The sequence below is a fragment of the Zea mays genome, chromosome 5, assembly GCF_902167145.1.
Source record: "Zea mays cultivar B73 chromosome 5, Zm-B73-REFERENCE-NAM-5.0, whole genome shotgun sequence".
Classification (NCBI taxonomy): Eukaryota; Viridiplantae; Streptophyta; class Magnoliopsida; order Poales; family Poaceae; genus Zea; species Zea mays.
In genome coordinates this window covers 4,861,054-4,882,248 of record NC_050100.1, presented here as the reverse complement: position 1 = coordinate 4,882,248, position 21,195 = coordinate 4,861,054, and the positions used below count along the sequence as shown (strand labels likewise).

The 21,195-nt window shown below is 48.5% G+C and overlaps 3 protein-coding genes, 1 long non-coding RNA gene and 1 other non-coding gene across 5 annotated transcripts; 2 read left to right on the top strand and 3 right to left on the bottom strand.

Annotated features, from left to right (window-relative positions):
- Nucleotides 1-3: 3 nt before the first annotated feature.
- On the top strand, nucleotides 4-6,136 carry LOC111589299 (uncharacterized). Its single transcript, XR_002748299.1, has 2 exons — nucleotides 4-587; nucleotides 6,078-6,136. It is a non-coding gene; the product is annotated as an uncharacterized lncRNA (long non-coding RNA).
- Nucleotides 558-7,088, bottom strand: AO2 (Indole-3-acetaldehyde oxidase). The gene is made up of 10 exons (NM_001111839.2): nucleotides 6,674-7,088; nucleotides 4,214-5,836; nucleotides 3,723-3,985; nucleotides 3,415-3,624; nucleotides 3,109-3,327; nucleotides 2,009-2,974; nucleotides 1,706-1,801; nucleotides 1,488-1,586; nucleotides 1,204-1,393; nucleotides 558-1,095 (listed from the first exon to the last, which is right to left on the bottom strand). Exons 1-10 carry the CDS (start codon nucleotides 6,816-6,818, stop codon nucleotides 857-859), a joined length of 4,050 nt encoding a protein of 1,349 aa, NP_001105309.2. The 5' UTR covers nucleotides 6,819-7,088; the 3' UTR covers nucleotides 558-856.
- Nucleotides 7,089-10,700: 3,612 nt separating this feature from the next.
- On the bottom strand, nucleotides 10,701-12,768 carry LOC100272893 (uncharacterized). Its single transcript, NM_001398273.1, has 2 exons — nucleotides 12,242-12,768; nucleotides 10,701-12,080 (listed from the first exon to the last, which is right to left on the bottom strand). Exons 1-2 carry the CDS (start codon nucleotides 12,589-12,591, stop codon nucleotides 10,958-10,960), a joined length of 1,473 nt encoding a protein of 490 aa, NP_001385202.1. The 5' UTR covers nucleotides 12,592-12,768; the 3' UTR covers nucleotides 10,701-10,957.
- Nucleotides 12,769-14,488: 1,720 nt separating this feature from the next.
- TRNAG-GCC (transfer RNA glycine (anticodon GCC)) lies at nucleotides 14,489-14,559 on the bottom strand. Its single transcript has one exon. It is a non-coding gene; the product is annotated as a tRNA-Gly (tRNA).
- A 2,139-nt stretch (nucleotides 14,560-16,698) lies between these two features.
- Nucleotides 16,699-21,065, top strand: LOC103625817 (replication factor C subunit 5). The gene is made up of 11 exons (XM_008646217.4): nucleotides 16,699-17,096; nucleotides 17,188-17,298; nucleotides 17,420-17,452; nucleotides 17,797-17,965; nucleotides 18,383-18,564; nucleotides 19,091-19,227; nucleotides 19,349-19,447; nucleotides 20,231-20,300; nucleotides 20,394-20,468; nucleotides 20,634-20,679; nucleotides 20,876-21,065. The coding sequence occupies exons 1-11, from the start codon at nucleotides 17,013-17,015 to the stop codon at nucleotides 20,932-20,934; spliced, it is 1,065 nt and encodes a 354-aa protein (XP_008644439.1). The 5' UTR covers nucleotides 16,699-17,012; the 3' UTR covers nucleotides 20,935-21,065.
- The last annotated feature ends 130 nt before the right edge of the window (nucleotides 21,066-21,195 follow it).

Genomic DNA, 21,195 nt, shown 5'->3' with positions numbered 1-21,195 from the left:
GAATCAGAACTTTGAATTGCGTGAGGCAAGTATATCAACCAAAGCGGCGACCTGCACGTGCGTGACATCCGTTAGATCAAAAGTGAACGCTTCTGATGAACCCGGCTGAGAATGAGGGGAGACCAAGTCGCGGGAAGCAAGAGTCAAGAGCCGACAGCGCCGGCTACCCGAGGCTTGGTTGCAGTTGCAGGGTTCAGGCGTTGGCGGCCGAAATCCTCCGCCACGGCCATGCCAAACATTGGGCCTAACCCAACGGCAGCGGCGATCCGGCAACACCCACACAGCATCAGCTCTCTCGTGCGTCATGGGCAAGAGCACACAGCTACACATCCCGCGAAATCAAGTAGAGTCTGATCTCAAGTTCTCAACCCCGCCACTGACCCCATAGTTCGAATAGGCGCGATGTCGCCATCACTTGCTCGCCAGCCTACAGGTTACAGCGCGCGGGGAGTGTGAGGCAAAACATAGCCGGGAGAGAAGTTATCCTCCATCCACCCAGCGCGCGGGGGAGAAGCTGCCAGCGAAAGTCGCGACGAGGCTTAACCTAGGTGGCTGGTCCATCCAATCTGACCCCATATATCCAGAAGGTAAGTAGTACGAACCTAGCAAATTTCTTCAAATTCTAGTTGAAATCACATGATTTCGTCCCCACATTCGCCTGCGCAACACTTATTTACTTTATTTCCCCCCCTCTATTGTTCATGATTCCTGAATCCTGATTCGCATGGCCACAACTCGCCATTGGTACCTCTTCTTCTGTACATCATAGCTAACACTGAAAGCTCGGCATGTCACGCCGCTTAGTGTTTTACAGATTGATTAAGCCCTCACACCATGGGTAGAGCGCCTACTGGATCTATGCTTTAGCGGTGTTTGTTGGGCTGGCAGCCGACACGCTCTCCAGGTACCTCTCCACGACATCCAGGCCGCAGAGCTCCTTGACGACAGGCATCGTTGCGGGCACGTCCATCTGGAACGTGATGGCGGAGTTCGCTGGACCAGTGCAGACCGAGAATTCCTTCCTGGCGGCCCTGATGGCCTCCCTCATTGCGCAGTGCACAGAGGAAGCTAGGAGAAGCGGAGGCTCGCCCGATGCTGCAAACAGAGATCAGAAGCACATTATGTCAGGTGAGTTCAAATTGCAGCTAACACGGTCTGCAGGGATGTGGAGGGGAGGGGACTGAATTGTGAGAAAAGGCTCACCTTTGGAAGAGAGGACGCGCTTCTGGTCACGGGCGCTGTTGATCAGCTCAACGTTGAACTGCTTTGGGATGGTGTCGACCGTGGGGATCTTGTACGTCCATGTGCCATCGTGGATGACCAACCCGTCAGAGTTGGTTGCGTACTCCTCGTTTGTGAAGAAGCCTACTCCTTGGACGAATGCACCTTCCACCTGTGTTAATGAAGAATAATGTTTAGAGGAGCAGCGTATTTCCTTTGATGAAGTGATCAATAGGACCAGCACCAGCTTTTGTTTTGGGGCTGACCTGGCCCAAATCGACAGCAGGGTTCAAGCTTTGCCCGCAATCGTAGACAAGGTCACTCCTTAGAATTGTTGTTGCTCCTGTCAGGACATCAATTTCCACCTGTGTTGAAATTTCCAATCACGTGTCAGCATTGGGTAGAATTTGAGCTGCAGCCTCCACCAATTTGGCTTGCTAACTGCGCTTGCTGTGCTTTATCGTGCAATTTGGATAAGGGGTACCTCGCTAGTGCCGGCTCCGTAGTTCAAATAGCTTGTGAAAGTTGGATCAGGGGTCCAGTATGCATGTGCCGATAAGTTAACGCTCGCCATACTTGCCTGCAAGTGATCAGCAAAATGACATGGCCAATTGAAGTACTAACAAATACTGTGTTCCTCAGAACTGTAGGATCTCCTCCCTTAATTACTACTGCTATTGCTTGTCATTTGTTAATGACTCAAAGGAAGGAGGCAAAGTTTTAAACAATGAGATGTTATTCTTGGCATGGCAATGAGAAAATTGGAATTTACAAAGCTTATCCTCACCTGTGCAATCAAGGCACTCCATTCAACTGTGCCAGTTTTAGCCTCCAGATTCTCCTTGATTGGCTTCAGCCTCTCGACGAGTGCAACACACGACTTACGAACTGCTTCACAGCTAGTTTCAGAAGTGGTGCTCCCACCAGTGACCCCTCCTTGGATCATGCTCAATGTGTCGGCCTGGATGACCCGCACCTTGTCTAGAAGGCTTTCACCGCCGTCAGGACACAGCTGTCCCAGTCCGAATGCCGTCATCTGCTTCACTTTTGTCCACAACCCTTGGCCTAGCTCAACCCCTCCAGCCTCAACAGCAATGGAACCATCATTCATGATAGACACCTTTCCTGGAGTTGGCCGAAGCTGCACCTCATATGTTACAGGCACACAAGAAATGCCACGCTTCTTCCACTTGTTGCTTCTGTTGAATTGTTCCACCATTGCAGCTCGGTGCTGGTATTCTGGAGAGGAGGCCAATTTATCGAACATGGTGACAAGGCTGTATGTAGAAGCTTCACATGCACTATCTCCAAAGAACACTGCAAGGCTCTCAAAGTCATGAAGGTTCTTTCTCCTTATGGTATTAGTGTCGGCTGAAAGTGCCGAGGCAACATGCTCGATGATGGCTTCAGCAATGAAAGAGCCCTGCGCATCTCCAGGAGCTCTCATTGACGATTTTGATGAGACATTTGTTTTGCAGACCTTGGTGTCAAATGCAAGATTGCCCCAGTTGTACTTTTTGAGAGAACCTATGACAGGTGCTGCAATCATTGGACTCATATCTGGAGATATTCCACCATTGATCCCAAGATCAAGATGTAAGGCTGTGATCTTGCCGTTTGACTTGAACCCAACAGAGTACTTCACCTTCATAGGATGCCGCCCGCCTGCCATTATCATGTCTGTCTTGCGATCGAGGTACATCCGAACTGGACGTTGTAGCTTCAATGCAGCAACTGCACATGCACATGCAACCTAACAAAGAGAAAATTGATAGTTATCCGTTGCACAATTTGTCTCAATCTGATCACATTATGAATATTAGTTGGCAGTGGATTGGTAATCAAAAATAAAAATTTCAACATTAACTCTAGTTTATTAGTACTTACATGCATTGATTTCAATGCTTTTCCACCAAAGCCTCCTCCGACCCTTCTGGTGATTACGCGGACATTGTGAAATGGAATGCCAACGCACTTTGCAACCACATTTTGTGTGGACTCAGGTAATTGTGTTGAAGAATAGATGGTTATGCAGTTATCTTCATCAGGAATAGCTAGCGCCACTTGTGGCTCCATGTAGAAAAAGTATTGGGATTCAATTTTTACCTGTAGAAACAAAATACCAAGCATGAGTGGTTTGGCCTTGTGGGAAAGTCAACTGTACATTCCCTTTAAACATTACATAGTATGCACCTCTGCCGATAAAATCTTGTGATCAGCTTCAGACATCCCTTTGTCGTAATCACCAACTGGCTTAGGAGCTACAAATGGGAGGGTTTGGAAGAAGCTGCTTCGTTCGATTGCATCTTCTATTGTCAGAATTGGTGGCTGCAGATTTTCTGTGCTATACTCAATGACGGCTTGCTTTGCCGCCATGTAGGCATACTTCTGTGTTTGAGCAATCTGAGTGATAGAAAAACCAACATGACGCAGCAAGGTTGGATAGACATAAACTTAAGAACAGTTTTGTGAAATGTGAAAGGGAACTTAGGAAACATTACCACAACACCAATATTTTGACCAGCAAATTCAGCAACTGGATCTGCAAAAAGTGCTTCTTCTCCAATCATCGGGAAGCTATAACCAACATTTTGTCCACCGCTGGGAATATCCTTTGCAGTGATAACTGTGATGATCTTCTGTGAAGCCAAAGATGGTTTAAAGTTGATTGACTTTACATGTGCATGAGGGTGTGTGCTATAAATAAATGCCCCATAGAGGCAATCTTTGGGAGCAGGGATATCATCAACGTACACAGCTTCCCCTGTGTCAGTAAAAGGAATATTATTAAAGGCGTTATCTTGTAGAGAAACTGCAGGCGCTAAAAATGTTAAGGGATGGAGCTTGTTGGAGTTTTCTGCGCTAAAAATGTTAAGATGCAAATGACAGAAGGGTGGATCACTAAATGATTTCGTTGTGGAGTATGCTGAAGAAAAAGGGTATGGTGAACTTATGAACATGTTTATCTGTGTATTGGGATAAGATTGTCTACCTGAAGCTTGGATCTCTACCCCAGCTTTCTTAATTGCTTTGCCAACTGGCTTATATGCATCAGTGAAAAATATTTCTTGTCTTGATCGTATTGGCAAATCATTGATGTCCAACTTGAGTTGCTTCTCTGGTGAGTGCTCGTTGGTACCATTAACCTTTGCAGATTCATTCAAGCTATTGGCAAGGGAGGATAGGAAGGTAAACAAGAAACTGACAGCCAAGCTAATTCTATACTCAGGATGTGTTGAGCCTTCTGATGGTTTAATAGACCCTTTAAGCAACCGAACAGCTTCAAGTATGACAGACGAGCTCACTGTTTTGCCCTTCAGGTAATCCTCAACCTTTCTAGTTCTAATAGCATGATCAGCTCCATAAGCACCGAACGCCAGACATATATCCTCGATGAGATGGTCCTTTGATGCTGCATCCAATGAAGTCCTTGCCAAGAAAGCTGAATTGACATATGAGACAGCATTGCCAAGTGGACGAGGTGCTGCTCGGAAAGTCTCAAAGGTGACATCATTTGAGCCCCATTCCGGGATAAATATGCTCAGCAGCAGGGTCCTAGAATCGCATGGAGGCTGCTGCAAGAACTCCTCCAGAGTGAAGCACAGCCTTTTGGAAGCCACCTGGATTGTGACTGTTGAACCTGCAGCTAGTAGTATGGTTGCAATGTCCGATGCGAATGGCAATCTTTGTGCCATGACTATGTTTCCACCTATGGTTGCAGTGTTCCGAACAAACGGTGAAGCCACTTTGTTCAGGTGACCAGCAATCTTTCTGAAGACGAGATTTCCATCTGACAGCACCTCAATAGCTTTAGAGATGGACACAACTGATCCAAGCTCAATTCCTTTGCTGCTTCTGTTGATGACTGAAAGCTCTGGGATTCCTTTGATGTCAATGTACTTGTCATAAAGGTCCTGATCCTTGTACACTCCAGACCCAGTGTTTGAAGCCACTATCTTCACGGAATTTTCATCGAAGGAGCTAGATTGAAACAACCTGTGAAGCTCGTCAATGCTCCTAGGACGGTACCAGCCATCGTCAGAAACAGGAACTGGAGCGCTGTTAGCCTGCTGAATTGAGGACTTGATCTCAGATTTGAGAAAGTCAGGGAAAGTGCAGACGTCACCACTGTTGTAGCCTGGCAGCTTGCTGACATCTGCAGGCTCATCACCCTTCTTCCAGAAGCAGTTGAGGCCCAGGTCCTCAAGATCAACATCGGCTGCGAAGCTCTTACAGGCGTCGACGATGGGCCTGTACCCTGTGCAGCGGCACAGGTTGCCAGAGACAGCCTTCTCAGCCTCCGAGGAAGTGAGCTTGGAGAAGCCGGCCGGTGGGGCTGGCCGGTTGGCCGCCTTGTCGGCTTTGACAAGCGCAGAGAAGATGGACATGCACATGCCGGGCGTGCAGAAACCGCACTGGGAGGCGTGGAAGCCGGAGAGGCGCTGCTGCACAGGGTGGTAGCCATCCTTGGTGTTGCCAATGCCCTCGCTGGTGGTCACCGAGCACCGGTCCACGCTATGGAGCAGCGTCAGGCAGGAGCTCGCTGAGAACTCGGTCACCTCGTCGGTGGCTGGGTCGTACTTCGAGACAAGCACAACGCATGCTCCGCAGCCACCTGTAACAACGAAAAAATTCAACAAAAAAAGGAGAGAAGATGCTAGAGGTTAGCTTCCTTTCCCCTCTAAGCATGCAGAAAATCTTTGCATCGTTAGATCAACATAAAAAAAATGCAAGTTGCTTAAGGTCGGCACAGTTGTGCTGTACTGCTGTATAAAGCGCACACCCTGCAGTTACTGTTCCCGATGTGTTTGTTAGTTACAGATCTGGGACCTGACCGCCTCGAACCTGATATGCAGGGTGTAAAGGTGCCAATTTGTGATGGAAGGTCGCAATAACTGAGCCTGAAATTTCGAGGAAAAAAAGGGTTCCTTCTTTGCTGCTTTTGCTGGTGTTCTGCTGATATATGACGAAGACCTGAAGAGCAGGAATTTGATCTAGGTGCTGCGGGCCTGCCGAAAACAGAGTGGTCTTCAATCTGGGTGCTGTGAGCCTTGCGACTGTATGTTTGGTTTCTTCGTCTGCCCTTGGGTGTGTTTTGGCAAGAAAGCAGGCTAGATGGCTGGGACTGGGTGGGGTGGGGGCTCTCAGCTTCATGGCGCGTCCGTAAGACGGCTGACGTCCCAAGAAAATTGGAAAGGGCAACCAGACCAGCAGCCTCTATATGCTACTCGCTATTTCAAATGTACATCCATATGAGCACGTCACGGCACGGCCTGCGGTTGCATGTTAAATCTGGTGCAGTGAACATACGGTGAAGCCTACACTACACGTACTAACTACTACTACGACGACGACGAAGATTCTTTCTCTAGCTGCGAGTCCACAAAGGCAAAGGCAAAGGCAAAGGCAAAGGCAGAAGTGTGACGGCCTGACGGACGGGCAACGTACTTACCTTCGCCGCAGCCGAGCTTGGGCCCCCTGACGGGCGTGTGGGTGCGCAGGAACTCAAGCAGCGTCGTCGACGGGTCCACGCCGGCGGCCTCGTACCGCTTGCCGTTCACCGCCAGCACCACCGCCGCCGCCTTCCCCATCTCCATCCTCTAGCAGGTAGCAGCCTTCTTGACGACTCGAGTTGCCCCCGGCCCGATCCACGTACTAGTCCCGGACGTCTGCACCGAGAGAGCCGGAGGCACTCACAGGCATATAGCCGCCACCCGGCCGCGCCTATCGTCCACTATTTATACACCGAGAGCGCCGGGGGCCGGCCGTATTGGTGATGCACGCGCTGACGACGGGCGGCCGCCGGCGGAAAGCGATCGGCGCGACTCGCTAGCTAGGGGTCTCTACTCTCTAAATTATGGGTCGTCGTTGATGGCCACGCACACTGTGCAGGTCAAGGGCAGTATCAGTGTGATGGATTCCGTATCCGTAGGTCATGCACGCACATGCACATGCACATGGGCCTTTGGAGCGGTTCTGGCTCGCCCAAACTAAGCTAGCAAGACCCTTCTGTTTCGTAAACAGACAAAGCAAACACGAGATGATGGCAAATATAGATATAATATAATATATTCGATGAAGGTGTCGCGAAGCTAGCAAAGTACCACTCCACTATAGCAACTCGATAGCAACAGGCACTACACACATGTATATGTATGCATCTTGCCCCACCCACGCATGACGCATTTGTATACATGCATGGAACCTTAACAAAGAGCTAGCTAGCCTGCTACAGGTATATATATACTAACAGACAGGTATATACTAATAAGGACTAATTTGGTAGACATGGAAATAGAGCGGATCCCTATGCACTTGTTATTCAAAATTGAATAACAAGAGATACATGTCCACCAAACTACCCCAAGAAGTTAGAGCGATGGTGGGTGACATGAGCGCCGATCGAGAAATAACGATTCATGGAGTCGAATGGGTCTGCAGTGTGCACGCACGCGTCGTAGCGACGTTTGGCCAGATCACTAGCTGCGCTAGGCAGCTCAGCGCGCGCCCCGCTAGCCCTCCGGCGGCTCCTTGCCGGCAAGGAAGGCGGGCGGCGGCCCGGCATGCAAGCTCTGGCGCGCGCGTAGCGCAGCTAGCCAGCCGTAGCTACGCAGAGGGCCGGCCGGGCCGTGGCCAAAGCCAAATAAATTAAAGCGCGGCCGGCCGAGATGAGCAGCCGCCGAGACCCCCGTCTCCTCAGTCCTCATCGATTCTATGTCCACTCCGGGTCCACGTCTGACGTCGTCTCCACCGATCCCAGCGGGCGTGAAGCGCGCCCCGACCACTCGCGCGGATACCGGTAGGCGGTAGCCACAGCCCAACAAAGTCCATATCCATCCCCCGATCCCGGCCGGACATCACCTGCAGCTGCAGGCTGCAGACGTACATGGATGACGATGGGCGATTGCTACGCTAAGTGGTGTTTGAATGAGTTAATAATTAGTTGTCTAAAAATTTGCTAGTAGAATTAGCTAGCTAGCTATTAGCTAATTTACTAAAAATAGCTAATAGCTGAAATATCAGCTAGAGTGTTCGGTTGAATGTTGCCATTTTAATTAACTCATCGAATATTTTATCACACTTGTCTTGTCAAAATAAAATGTAAATTTAACATCTTCTTGTTGTTTCTTTTGAACCGGCTATTTTCTGACAAGTGAATATAGAAACATCGGTTTCTTATGTCCTAGAACCTTTGAATGTAATTATTAACCGATTCATCTTTCCCTTGTCACAGGGCCACCAGGTCTACCAGATTTAACTCATAATCGCCAGAGAAGAAATAATCATGAAATTTTTGTTTTAAATCTCTCCACGAAAAAATAGAATTAGGAGGCAGCGTCGCGTACCATGCGAATGCAGTTCCTATTAGTGATAATGAAAATAAATAAACACGGAACGCCTATGTGTCGGTCAATTCTCCTAATTGTGCTAGGAACTGGCCTATATGTTCGCACGTGCTCTCATCCTAGTCACCCAAAAATTTCGCAAATTCGGGTATCCTAGTTCTCTGTGGGTATGGGTGATAGTTAAATCGGCTATCATAGGGCCTCTGTTATGACTGCCCCAAGGGATCATGCTAAGTTCGAGCTTATCTCGAAATGCCCCAGCTATCTATTTCCTCACTACGTCAATGACAACCGGTGGGAGTCCACCGACTCTCCGATCCAATATAGGTGTGGTTTTTTTGATATCAATATGTTGTTTCCCTCCCCACTGGTTTGGGGTTTGTGGTCCATTAATACTTACCCTATGCGGCTCATGAGACTGGTCATTCCCTTCTGGTCTTCTAGGAGGGGCTGGAAAGTACTCGTCTCAACGTGTTTTGGACGTTATATTAAGGCGTTGGACGTTGTAGGATGTGATTGGAGGTTTAGCTGAGACGGATGTGCATTTGGATAATAATCATCCTCATAGGGTTCTATGTACTCTGCACCGGACCGTCCGGTTAGATATGCGGACGGTCCGAATTGCTCATTTCTGGTTTGCGCAGAACATGGCGGCTCGGGTGCGGATCTCAGTAATTCGGTTCTACAACGGGATCGACCGTCGCTGACTCGATAGTCTGCGTTCACGTGCGAACAGTCCAGTCGTGCGCAAATCGGCGGATTTACCCTCGATTTGCGTATGATGTTATGGTTGTCCAGGGTACATGTCCGTCGGCATCCCATAAAGGGGTTGTGACTGGTCATGACAATCTGCAGCCAATGAATCACATGTATTGTCTCCTGATTCAACCTCGTGCGAGGGAAAATTTGTGACGGTAGATTTATCAAATACGTGCACAAGCCTTTTATAGTCATTTTGCATACCCCTTTAATCTATTGCATTTGGTCTCGCTACTCATCTATGTAAGCTCTAAGAGATTGTATTTCGTTTGTTTCGCTTACCTTGTAGGTAGTCGTGGCAGGTCGGAGTGAAGCCAGATCAGTCGCCCCGTTGTCAAACGACCTTGATGTTCCTGTCCACTCTGAAGTTGGTCAAGAACTTTACTTGTGCTTCCTTGATCAATTGCTCCTTGTGCTCTTCAAACTTCAGTTGTTCTTCGGCCGACAGGGTTTCCCAAGTCAGCTTAATGATGGTGCTGGAAGATACGACAGAGCTATCTTTTGAACCGACCATTGAGGGCCGATATAATAGATCCTCATGCGATGTCCTTAACAGAGTCGCCAAAAAGTAGGTTGACGTTGATTTAATCACCAAACATTATAATAAACCACCTAACGATACTTAGCACCTTTAGATGATATAGGGTCGATCGCGTAAACCCAATGCGTTAAAAAGACTATGTGGCGCTGTCCATAATGACCATGGTGGCGAATGGTGTGACGAACTCCACCAAAGCGACGAAGAGCGAAGAACGGATCATAAAATGTGCTGTGTGCGAGAAGGTAAATCAATTCTCGCCATGCTTACCAATTGATGGTACAAAGGCCTTGGCGTCTTTGTTGTTCTTCGGCGAATATTTGTTTATGAGTGAAGAGACAACTGACCACTAAAAACTTATGGGATTGCAAAAGACTGCTAATCCTATCACTAACTGTACATATATGTGAATGAGGTGTCGTGTTGTGAACCGACGTCGTTTCACGACAAAGTTCTTGAATTGTTTATTTCTATCTTTCTTTCTTTTTTGTCATTGTTCGTTCACCACGGTAACAAGGATGTCAGGAACCACCAACGGAAGAAAAGCATTGTGCGTCTACTAGACCATGTTCGGCGCTGGATCTCGAGGCCATGTGCATCTCCAGATCTCCTTCGCATCTCGGGTTTCGATTCAGGCCATGTGGACAGCATTAGGCCTTGTTCGTTTATGTTAGATTGCAGCCGAAATCGTTCCAGCTAATCAAAGTTTACATAAATTAGAGAAACAAACTGGCTCAGAATCGTTCCGACCCACCAACATAAACGAGCAAGGCCTTAGTCTTTAGGACCAAGCAAGCCTGGATCGCCTGCAGCCCTGCGTCCTAGCCCATGAACGATGAACTGAAGTCTTCAGTCATCTGCTGTTGTTTATAATCCTGAACCTGAAGCAGTATACATGTACAGTATCTCCAGTACAACACTTTCTACCACTCCAATTATTTCAGCCCCCAAAGAAAAAAAAACCCAACAAACTAATCGAATGGCGCCAGGCAGGCAGCAACCTCAAACTGCAGTAGTGTACCAGTCCTATCCAAATAATCCAAATGCCAGCCAAACATGAGTAACAGCAAAAAACGCGCCAGCCTATCCCTAATCAATGCAGAAGGAGCAGCACCAGCTGGGCCAAGGCGAAGGCGAGCACGCCCACGCCGAGCGGCCGCCGGTGACCCGCCGAGGTGGTGGCGATCTGTATGGTGAAGTTGCAGGCGGCGGTGGACGGGTCCGTCTGCGTGGGCACGGCGAGGCCCTGGAAGCCGCAGGCCTCCTCCTTCTGGTTCTGCACCTGGAAGAAGGCGTTGAATGCGTAGGACGCGTTGCCGTTGCTGTCCATGCCGCCGCACGTGGAGCCGTAGCCCAGCGCGGTGCAGTCGGCGAACGTGCACGCGTAGTTGATGTTGTCGGCGAGCTTGTCCATGTTGCCGGCGTTGGTGTTGACGACGCACCACGTCCGGGGCAGGTACTCCACGCCGCGCGCCGGCACCAGCATCGCGTTCTGCCCCTGCCCGCTCAGGTCCATCGGGTACTTGGGCTGCCCGTCGTACCGGAGGATGCCCCAGTGCCGCTCGAAGTTGCCCGGCGCCACGCTCTTCACGTCCTCGTCCAGGAGCCCGAACAGGTACACCTCAATGTACTGGTTCGGCCGCGCGGGCGTGCCGGCGTTCGCCGCCAGCCGCCTCAGCAGGCCGTTGTAGAACCGCTGCGCGTACGCGTTGGTGGCGTGCTTGTCGCCGTCGGTGGGCCAGCCGACCTCGCCCACCACGACGGGCATGTCGCCGTGCCCCACCGACTTGAGCGCCGCCACCAGGGTGTCGAAGTTGGCGTCGAACACGTTGGTGTACGACACGCCGCTGCCCGGGTCCACCAGCGGCGCGGCGCCGCCGTCGAAGAAGGCGAAGTCCACGGGGAAGTCGTCGTTCAGGAACAGGCTGATGAACGGGTAGATGTTCACCGTGAAGGGCGCGCTGTTGTTGCTCAGGAACTGCACCATCTGCGTCATCAGGTCGGCGATGTCGGCGCGCCACCGCCCCGCCGACGGCACCGGGTTGTCCTTCGGGGACATGTACACGTCGGCGTTCAGCGGGACGGTGGCCTTCACGGTGTCGCCGAGCCCGGCCTCGTTCAGCGCGTTCTGGATGTTCTGCAGCGCCGGGAACGTCACCTTGTCGAACGTGCCGTTGTAGGCCGCAAGGAACGGCTCGTTGCCCACGGCCACGTACCTGCACGGTTGCGTCGCGCCATCAAGAGCGACGGCGGGCACGAGGCCACGAGCACAGCGGTAAGCGAAGCTTAACGAACGAGCCACCACAGAACAGAACATGCATGAATGAGCAGCAGCAGCCAGCAGGAGGAGGAGAAGAAAAAGAAGAGAGGTTCTCACTTGATGGTGACGCCGCCGTCGAAGTTGTAGCGGGACACGTTCCGGCGCACCCACTCCTTGGCGGTGTCGTAGTCCGTCATGGTGTCGAGCATGACGTTGGGGATGGCGACCATGACCTCGATGCCGGTGCCGGCGAGCGCGCTGAGCGTGCCCTGGTCGGCGTCGAACAGCTTCACCTTCTTGATGCCGTTGTCCCTGAGGAGCTGCGCCACGATCTTGGGCGGCAGCGGGTGCGTGGCCTGCGTGCCCCAGTTCATCCCCAGCGCATCCGCCGGCCACGGCGCCGACGCGGCCGCCGCCATTGCCGCCAGCAAGCAGAGCCACAGGCGCAGCGCGGGCAGATCCCCCATCCTGTTTCCCACAACGCCGCCGCCGACCGGGGCCTGGCGAGATCTCGGCTCCGAACTCCCGGGAGCCAGTCGACCGGAGCAGGGCAGGTAACGCCGCCGCCGCCTCCTCCTCCTGGATGCAGTGGCTCGTGACAAAGCTGGACCCCAGACAAGAAAGGATTTTTTTGGCGGAGAAGCGATTGAGAAGGAAGGGCTACTTGAAAGAAACGGAGGGAAGATGGTTGGAGGTGCGAAGGGTGGCAGGCTGTACACGAAACGCGGTTTCGAGGTTCCGCCCCACCCGATCCTTGTGACAGAAACACGGAGGCGGGAGAGGGAGGGAGGGAGAGGTTTCACATGCGAGTGACGAAAATCGCAAGAAGCGAACGAGGAAAGGAAGAGGGGGGGGAGATCGACGGCTGGACAGTGACCGCAATTAAGACGCGGGAGGAGGCAAACGGTGGAAGAATAGGAGCTTTTGAATCCGGAGCAGAGATGAGGTACTATAGAGGAGGCAGACGGCAAGAACTCCGCGGCCGGCTCGGGACCGCCAACAGCAGCAGCAATCGGTGGGAGTTACGCCGATGTGATGGGCGGACGGTGCATGGATAGCGCCGCCGTGTCGCGAAGCAGAGGCGGAGGTGGGGAGTGGAGGAAGTGGGCGGTTGGGTCATCTCGACGCGCGAGCGTTTCGGTGACGTGGCACACGCTTCCCGGGTTGACTCGTGGAGCCCACGTGGGGGCGGGGCGCTCCTCCGGTGTCCCTGTCCGCTCGCTGCTGTTCGCTCTGCGCGTTTCCCGGACGGGCTGGGCTGGGCCTTGGCGCCTGGCACGCGCGTCTCCCCCAGTCCAGGCGTTCAACGTCTACTAACTCTACTGGCAGGACAGGACGCCGAAGGCCGAACGCCTGGAGTACGTATGTACAAACAAACAGAAAACGGAGATGACGTGCACTTCGTAGAACGAAAAGGGCACGTAGACGTGCATGCTATGGTAGTTCAATCCGCCCGATCCATTTATAATACTGTGCAAATTAATAATCGGGCAAAAAAATGAGAGGGGACAGGCGTACCAGGGAATAGCACAAGGCCCCAAGTGGCCGGCGACTTGCCGGATTCGTGATTCGTCCGTTGCGTTAGACCAATTTACGGAAACGCCCCCCGATTCAAATCACGGTGCACGTCCGGACGAAGAGGTGCCACAGTCTCGAGTCCAGCGAGTGCATGTTGCACGTGCCCCCCCCCCCCCCCCGACGTACGCTGCTGCCGCCTCGTGTCATGCTGCCGCCCACTGCGTGCGAGCAGAGCAGACGAACCGGCAGCGAATCCATCAGCCATTGGCGTCACTGGGGCACAGGCTTTTTGTTGATATGCGGGAGCGTGGGCTCCTCCCGTTCCAGATTCCCAGAGTGAGGCAGCGGGTCGGGTCGCTGCCTCAGCCAGCCAAGGAGGTATACGCACGCCTAGGCCGTCGGTGGAGTCGTTGCGAACCCAACGGAGTTTTGCTTTCGGCGGGTTGATTTGCACTTCACCCGGCACGTTGCTGGTTACCGACCACGTGGCAGGATCACCAATCGGGCATTCAACACGCTCCTGGATTGGAAAACGATGTTGTCTCCGTGTTTTTCATTTCAACTCGATGGTGCTAGCTAGCTACTATCGTCAGGCACGCGCCTCCCCCTGCCTTTTTTTAGCTTCGTTGCGACGTGTCTTCCATTTTCAGAGAGGAACAGAACCGGGAAAACGTTTCTGTCCTTTCATCTGGCTCCATGCTCCCGTCGTGCGATGTGACGGGTACTTAAAATAAACTGCAAGGTTTGATTTCGAAATTACCAGGACCCCGTTTATGAGTTCAGCAATCAGCAGCGTGTAAGACAAAACTATAAGTTTAAAAAAGGAACTGAAAAAATAATTGCACTTGCACCAGCCGGGAATCGAACCCGGGTCTGTACCGTGGCAGGGTACTATTCTACCACTAGACCACTGGTGCTGCTATGATTTGTTTCCTGATTTGTAAATTCTGTCTTTAATCTTGACGCTATGTTTGCTGCGAGAGAGAGAGAGTGGAGCGTTGTTTCCTTTGTTTGGGACACTACAGACTCACAAAACGTACTCCGTACTAAAAAAAACAGAGCAAGATAAAAAGAAGAATTGAGCAAGTACTCTATACAAAAAATAGAGCACCGTACCACTATTGTTTGCTTAACTATCAAGTTATGTAATCATATGGTTTGTTGTATCTAAGATTGAACTTATATGTTTGTTTAACATTTTAATTGATTGCCGTATTAGAGTTTGAAACTTATTTGAAGTTAACCATAGTGGGTACATGTTACCTGATGGGTAAAAAAACCTGTCCAGGGTATGAGTACGGGTAAAGTCATATGCCTGCCACTATATATGGGTAACTTAATGTGTAGAATTTTTTTTTTATAAATACGGATATAGAATGTTACTATCTAAGAGCACCCCATCAGATGGTATTAAACAGCCCAAATAAAGTTTATAGAAGAAAACCCCCATTCTGTCGCTCCAACGATTATCCCATCTTCTCCGTAAAAGCTTGGCGTCCCGTATCCACTGTCTTTGGTCCCGCAAATTTTCGTGTCGCAGATTTTTTCCCCCAATCGCCGCAGCGCACGCACGGAGTTGTTCCCGCGCATTTTTGTTGCCTCGCGCGTCGAAGCTGCTCGAGCAGCGATGGAAGGAGTCGAAGGGAGACTGGGAGAGGCTTGTGAGGCGGTGGAGCAGGCGGCGGGATAGGCTTCGGCGACCGGTGGCAGTGTGGCATGCTGGTCGCACGCTCTGGTGCGTCGAATCTGTCGACACCTTGCATCGGCGGTACACACAACATTACTGAAAGACAATGAAGTGGTGTATTTCTTAATGGTGGGAAAATTGGATACTACAAACGTTGTTGACAATGGAATTCTGTCCCGACTAGTAACTGGCCCATTTAGTTTAAGTTAAATCTATCAAGTCTTTTTATTGGATTTATCGACAGTCGGATTAATGAATACTCTTGTTTCAATTAGTTATGAAATTTACTTTCGCAAAACTTATTGTTGGATCCGTCTGTTTTGTTGCCACTACGAATGTAGCTTGTATTAGCTCAGCTTGCATTGCTGCCTGAACATGCACCTTGCAGTTGAATTTAGCACGTACCATTTAAGTTCTGAACAGTACGCTGTCCACATATGTACCAAAATGGATGTCCACAATACACATGTAATGTTGGTGGAAGATGCATTACTGATGTTCTTAGACTTTACTGCGATGCTAAACCAAACTTTAAGTGAAATCTGTTCTCAGACTTCACTGCATTGCTAAACCAGGCTACATGGTTTTATTATTGGCCATCGAGAGCACATGCCTTTTGGACTTTTCGTTTCGAACTAAAACCAATTGTTTGGACTACTACAACCATAATCCATAGATACAAAAACATTGTAGAAGCAGTAGATGTCGGTACGGAATGAAGTCAAGTGTTTATTTTCCCACCCTGATTAGTGACCCATTTGGAGTTTCCAATTACTCAGTACTTGTGACGTAATCTCCTTACACAATTACTTGGTACTTGTGACTGAATGTGCTTACATGTGCAGGTACTAGATGCTTGCATCTGGAAAGACAGAAAGTTCCACTAGGTGCTTCAATATGGAAAGAAAGTGTCTTTGCTTTTCTTAGTTTGGTGGACCAGTAATAGTGTGTCACGTCTACCAGTTTGCTTGTCTTAGTGTGCTACTTGTCTTAGTAATAGTTCTATCTATTTGTTAATTGTCTCAATAATAGTTCTGTCAATTTGTTACTTGTCTCAGTAACAATCACTTCTACCGGTTTGCATTGACGCTTTCAGAAAGAAAGAAAGCATACATGTTGCCAACGGCGCACGAAATGCTGGAGGCGCAGGGGCCATTCAGTCTATGATAGCTGCTAGCCCATGTTGGCTGTTTCAAAAATTTTAAGGTGAAGGTTTTAGCAGACTGCCTTGGCGGTGGAATGTTTTAAGTATTTTTTTTACAACTGCCCCTAATCTGAGGTTTTTGCAACAATTTGTTAGGGTTCTCTAGGAGGTGTTCTAACGGGTATATAGCCGTTGCCTTTCCTCCACCACAGATCTTTGCAAAACTGGGCTTTCTTGGGGAGTTTTCCACGAGCATCGGACGAAACCAAGCTCACGGCCCACCTCACTTCGTTGGTGCAGGCCCGGCATCAGGGTTACTGACAAATACTAGAACACAACTACCGTCAAAGAGATAGCCGGAAAGCCCGCAAAAACCCTTGTCTGCCAACTGCTGTCTCGCAAGTCGCAACGGCTGAGTGCGCGCCCATCAGTCCCGGGTTCCCGCCACACCCCTCCCATCCCCCTCTCAATCCTGTCCCCAAATCTCTCTCTTCTCTCTAGCGGCGAGGCGAGGCGGTGAAGACGAGCGAGCGGCGAGGATGTTGTGGGTAGACAAGTACCGGCCGAAAACCCTAGACAAGGTCACCGTCCACGACCAGGTTGCGCGGAACCTCAGAAAGTTCGTAAGTGCCCGTGATCTGCGCGTATTCGGTTAATCTAGGGGTTCCCCTATTTTTTGTGCCGTTCTAATCACGTGTGGTTTTGTTCGGTCAGGTGTCGGAGCAGGATTGCCCGCACCTGCTGTTCTATGGGCCGTCGGGGTCCGGGAAGAAAACCCTAATCCTCGCGCTCATCAAGCAGATGTTTGGCGCCGGCGCGGAGAAGGTGTATATTTTTTTATTTATAAATTTGTTGGGTCTTCTATTTATTGTATAGATTTTTACCATGTTGAGGCATGCTTCGGTGTTGACATTTTTTTGGGGTGGTTTTTTTATCTCTGTTGCAGGTTAAGCTGGAGAATAAGACATGGAAAATTGATGTAAGTCCAGTTATTTGATAGCCCCGTCCTCTTCCTTACTAGTGACACTAGCACATTTCAGATGATGCATTGAAATACTTAAAGAAGTGACATGTGCGTTAATAGTGTTACTTATAAGGGAAGGTACCAGTGTCAGGTAGGATGTAAATAAGAAATTCCCTTTTATGTGATCTTGACTATCACAACACCGCAATAGAGAAGGACCACAATTTAGATGTTTCTCTTGCAGTAGGTGGTAGTTGTACGTGTATGTTCATACATCATGTTTCAACATCTTGTGGTTTGTTGAATTTGGGTTTGCTATTATTTGTCTGGAGCCTTGAGTTGCTATTTTTGTTCTTCAGACTGGAACAAGGACACTTGAGATAGAATTGGCGATGTTGTCAAGTGCTCACCATGTAGAGATGAACCCCAGTGATGCTGGCTTTCAGGACAGGTATGTTGTCCAGGAGATCATTAAAGAGATGGCCAAGAACAGGCCAATTGATGCCAAAGGAAGGAGAGCATTTAAAGGTTGGTGCTTACCTTGTTTGTGTTCATACACATCTTTGTTAGCTAGTACACCTAGTCACCTAGTCCAATGCCCTATTTGTTGTGGGCGTCACAAAAACAAATAATTACATGCGTGTTCACAGTTTATTTAAGTATGAATCGTAGATGAAACACAAATAGTTGCTGCTACCTTTTTTCTTTCTTTCTGATATTCAGTGTTGTGCATGATTTCATAAAGTACTGTCTCTGTATAGTATGCAGTTGTCTCATATGATGCTAGTATGTTTACTTATCAGCTATCAACTAATGATTTTCCTTCAAAATAATAAACCTCAAATAGCATAGATCCAACACCTCAGACATGAACATGCAACATATTTAGGTTGATTTTATACCTCCTCATGAGAGGAACTTAACACAATTTATCTGAATTTCCAGTCCTTGTGTTAAATGAAGTTGACAAGCTCTCAAGAGAAGCCCAGCATTCCCTCCGTAGGACTATGGAGAAGTATAGCTCATCATGCAGACTGATCCTATGCTGTAACAGCTCCTCAAAAGTGACAGAGGCTGTAAGATCCCGTTGCTTAAATGTGCGAGTAAACGCACCCAGTGAAGATCAGGTTAGTGATTGATGCCCCAAACTTTCATTTAACATTTACTTTACTTCATATGTTGCCTCATTGTCTTGGTTGTTGATTGACTCCACAGCATGCCATAAGGGTGTTGAAAAGCATTGTTGACATTTCCTAATGCTTGCGAAAGGGCCTCTAGCGTAATGGTTAAGGCTTCCGAGTAGCACCTCTAGGTCCTGGGTTCGATCCCCCTCGGGGGGCGAATTTCAGGCTTGGATAAAAAAATTCCCTCGCTGTGCCTCACCCGCTCTCGGATTACGTCCTACGTGCCACCCTTCGGTTGGGCCGTTGCAGAGTGGGCAGTGACGGCCCGCTAGTGATGGGGGGTCAGGGTTCGGGGATTTTCTCGGTCAGGATCATGTTTCGGTCTCTTAATATAATACCGGTAGGGCGGTCTTTCCCTCCCTGGCCGTTTTTTTTGACATTTCCTAATGATTTGCTCCCTTAAGTCCAAAATGTTGACAGATAAGGCAAGCTATGTAAATAAAGTCTGACACCATTCTTCATTTCCCAGATTGTCCAAGTTCTAGAATTCATTGGGAAGAAAGAAAACCTGATTCTTCCAGCTGGATTTGCTGCTCGTATCGCAGCACAATCAAACCGTAATCTGAGACGTGCTATACTGTTTTTTGAGACTTGCAAAGTTCAACAGTAAGATTTGTTATCCAGTGTTCTTACTTACTGATTTGTGGACCTCTACTTTTACAGTTATGTTAACCTTTACCTCCTGCTAAAATTGACTATTGTCATTTTCATTTTTTTTGGCTCTTAGATACCCATTTACATCAAATCAAGTGGCGCCTCCTCTTGATTGGGAGCAATACGTGTCTGAAATAGCCACGGATATACTGACAGAACAAAGCCCTAAAAGGTTTTAACTCTGCTGTATGAAGTATTTAAGTCTTATAATTCTTGTTGTATGGTTTTATTCATCATCTTAAAATTGAAGGATGAAAATGTGTCCATCTGCAAACTTGTACTAGATTCTCTTATGCTATGTTTGCTGAAAGTGCAATGCATTCACCACATGGCTAGACCTTTGCTACAGTGCAGTCTTCTCCAAACAGATAGGAAAGCTCTAATTTGTATTTGTTTTTGGCAATTTCTGTTTAGAGTTTGTAACAGATGATTCTTATAGCTCAATATCATTGCACTTTTAGGTACTGATATAATGACACTATTTACAGGACATCTCTTTTGATGCATCATGCATGCGGTTCTATATTTATGTAATATTTTTGGTCTATAGTTTTTTTCGAAGGGATTAAACTAGGCACCAAAATTTGCCACGATGAGGACTTGAACTTGGGAGGTTTGGATATACTTTCACACCCTCAACCAACTGAAATAGGTTCAGATACCCTTTTTGGTCTATATTTTCCTTGAGTTACTTCATTGTTAGTTTTCCATGCTTCCTGCCAGCGCATATTTGTCTAATCTATTAATATGGCACTGGCACATAATGTTTTCACTGGTCTTCTATATATATTTACAAAATTGAATATATGCTGTGAAACAGAATATAGATTTGAGAAAGTTGTCCTTTCAATGAGTGGAGCTTCTGCTCTGGATTTGTTGAAATTACTTTTTTTTTCTGTATCATAATATATGCAAGTGACTTGATTTTATCTGATTTTGGCTCTGAACATTTCAGGCTATTTGATGTACGCCAGAAATTCTATGAATTACTCGTCAATTGTATCCCACCCGAAAGTATTTTGAAGGTGATTAATGCTTATTCAGTGCTTTATTTCATTCCTTCATTCCCATTCTTGTCTTGCATGGTGAAGCTGAACTCTCTCCCTTGAGTACTGCAGAAGTTGCTAGCAGAGTTACTGAGGAAGTTAGATGCTGATCTGAAATATGAAATCTGTCGCTGGGCCGCACACTACGTGAGTAAATAATTTAAAACAATATTCCACTGTTAATTTTAGTTCATCACACCCTGGATTCTCAAATAACGGAAAACCACAGCCTCATGGCATATTTAAGCTGATTTAACGTGGTGCTATTCTTGCAATCGCACAGTTCTAACTTGTAAGCCCTTATGTTTGCAGGAGCACAAGATGCGCCTTGGATCAAAGGCTATTTTTCATCTGGAAGGTACGTTCTTAACTTTTTTCTGTTAATGCTCGTAAGCCTGTATGTGTATTTTATGCAATCTTGCCGTTGTTCTGGAACAAAATCATTTGGTACCTGTATATGAATATGCTTTTAGTGTATGCGTGTCTCAGATTTGCGTGATGATTATTAGTACAGAGGCCATGCATAACTTATTCACCCTTTCCCCCTTTTGCAGCTTTCGTGGCCAAGTTCATGAGCATTTACAAGGAGTTCCTGGTGGCTACATTTGGTTGAGCAAAACCTCGAGCTACAATTAGGGTTGTCACGTTCTGTCAGGGGCTATCGCATTGTATCGGTATAGTTTTGTACTAATCTCGTCAGCGACTATCCTTCTGTCAACCCGGGTGACCCCTCTGACTTCATCATAGCGTCTGCTTGCACGTTGACGTTCGTGACGACATTATCAGACGTCATTACGCTTGGTTAACAAACAGCCTGAAAGCGGGACAGGCTCGGAAGTTAGAAATAACAGCCTGTGAAGACGTAGACGTTGAT

Bases quoted from the DNA above. Each gene is read 5' to 3' on its own strand.
- LOC100272893 (NM_001398273.1), bottom strand. From the start codon at position 12,591: ATGGGGGATCTGCCCGCGCTGCGCCTGTGGCTCTGCTTGCTGGCGGCA. The intron at 12,081-12,241 runs GTGAGAACCTCT...GCAACCGTGCAG, and splicing joins GACGGCGGCGTCACCATCAA to GTACGTGGCCGTGGGCAACG.
- AO2 (NM_001111839.2), bottom strand. From the start codon at position 6,818: ATGGAGATGGGGAAGGCGGCGGCGGTGGTGCTGGCGGTGAACGGCAAG. The intron at 1,587-1,705 runs GTACCCCTTATC...ATTTCAACACAG, and splicing joins ACGGAGCCGGCACTAGCGAG to GTGGAAATTGATGTCCTGAC. The intron at 1,394-1,487 runs GTCAGCCCCAAA...TCATTAACACAG, and splicing joins CTGCTGTCGATTTGGGCCAG to GTGGAAGGTGCATTCGTCCA.
- LOC103625817 (XM_008646217.4), top strand. From the start codon at position 17,013: ATGTTGTGGGTAGACAAGTACCGGCCGAAAACCCTAGACAAGGTCACC. The intron at 17,453-17,796 runs GTAAGTCCAGTT...TTTGTTCTTCAG, and splicing joins ATAAGACATGGAAAATTGAT to ACTGGAACAAGGACACTTGA. The intron at 17,966-18,382 runs GTTGGTGCTTAC...CTGAATTTCCAG, and splicing joins AGGAAGGAGAGCATTTAAAG to TCCTTGTGTTAAATGAAGTT.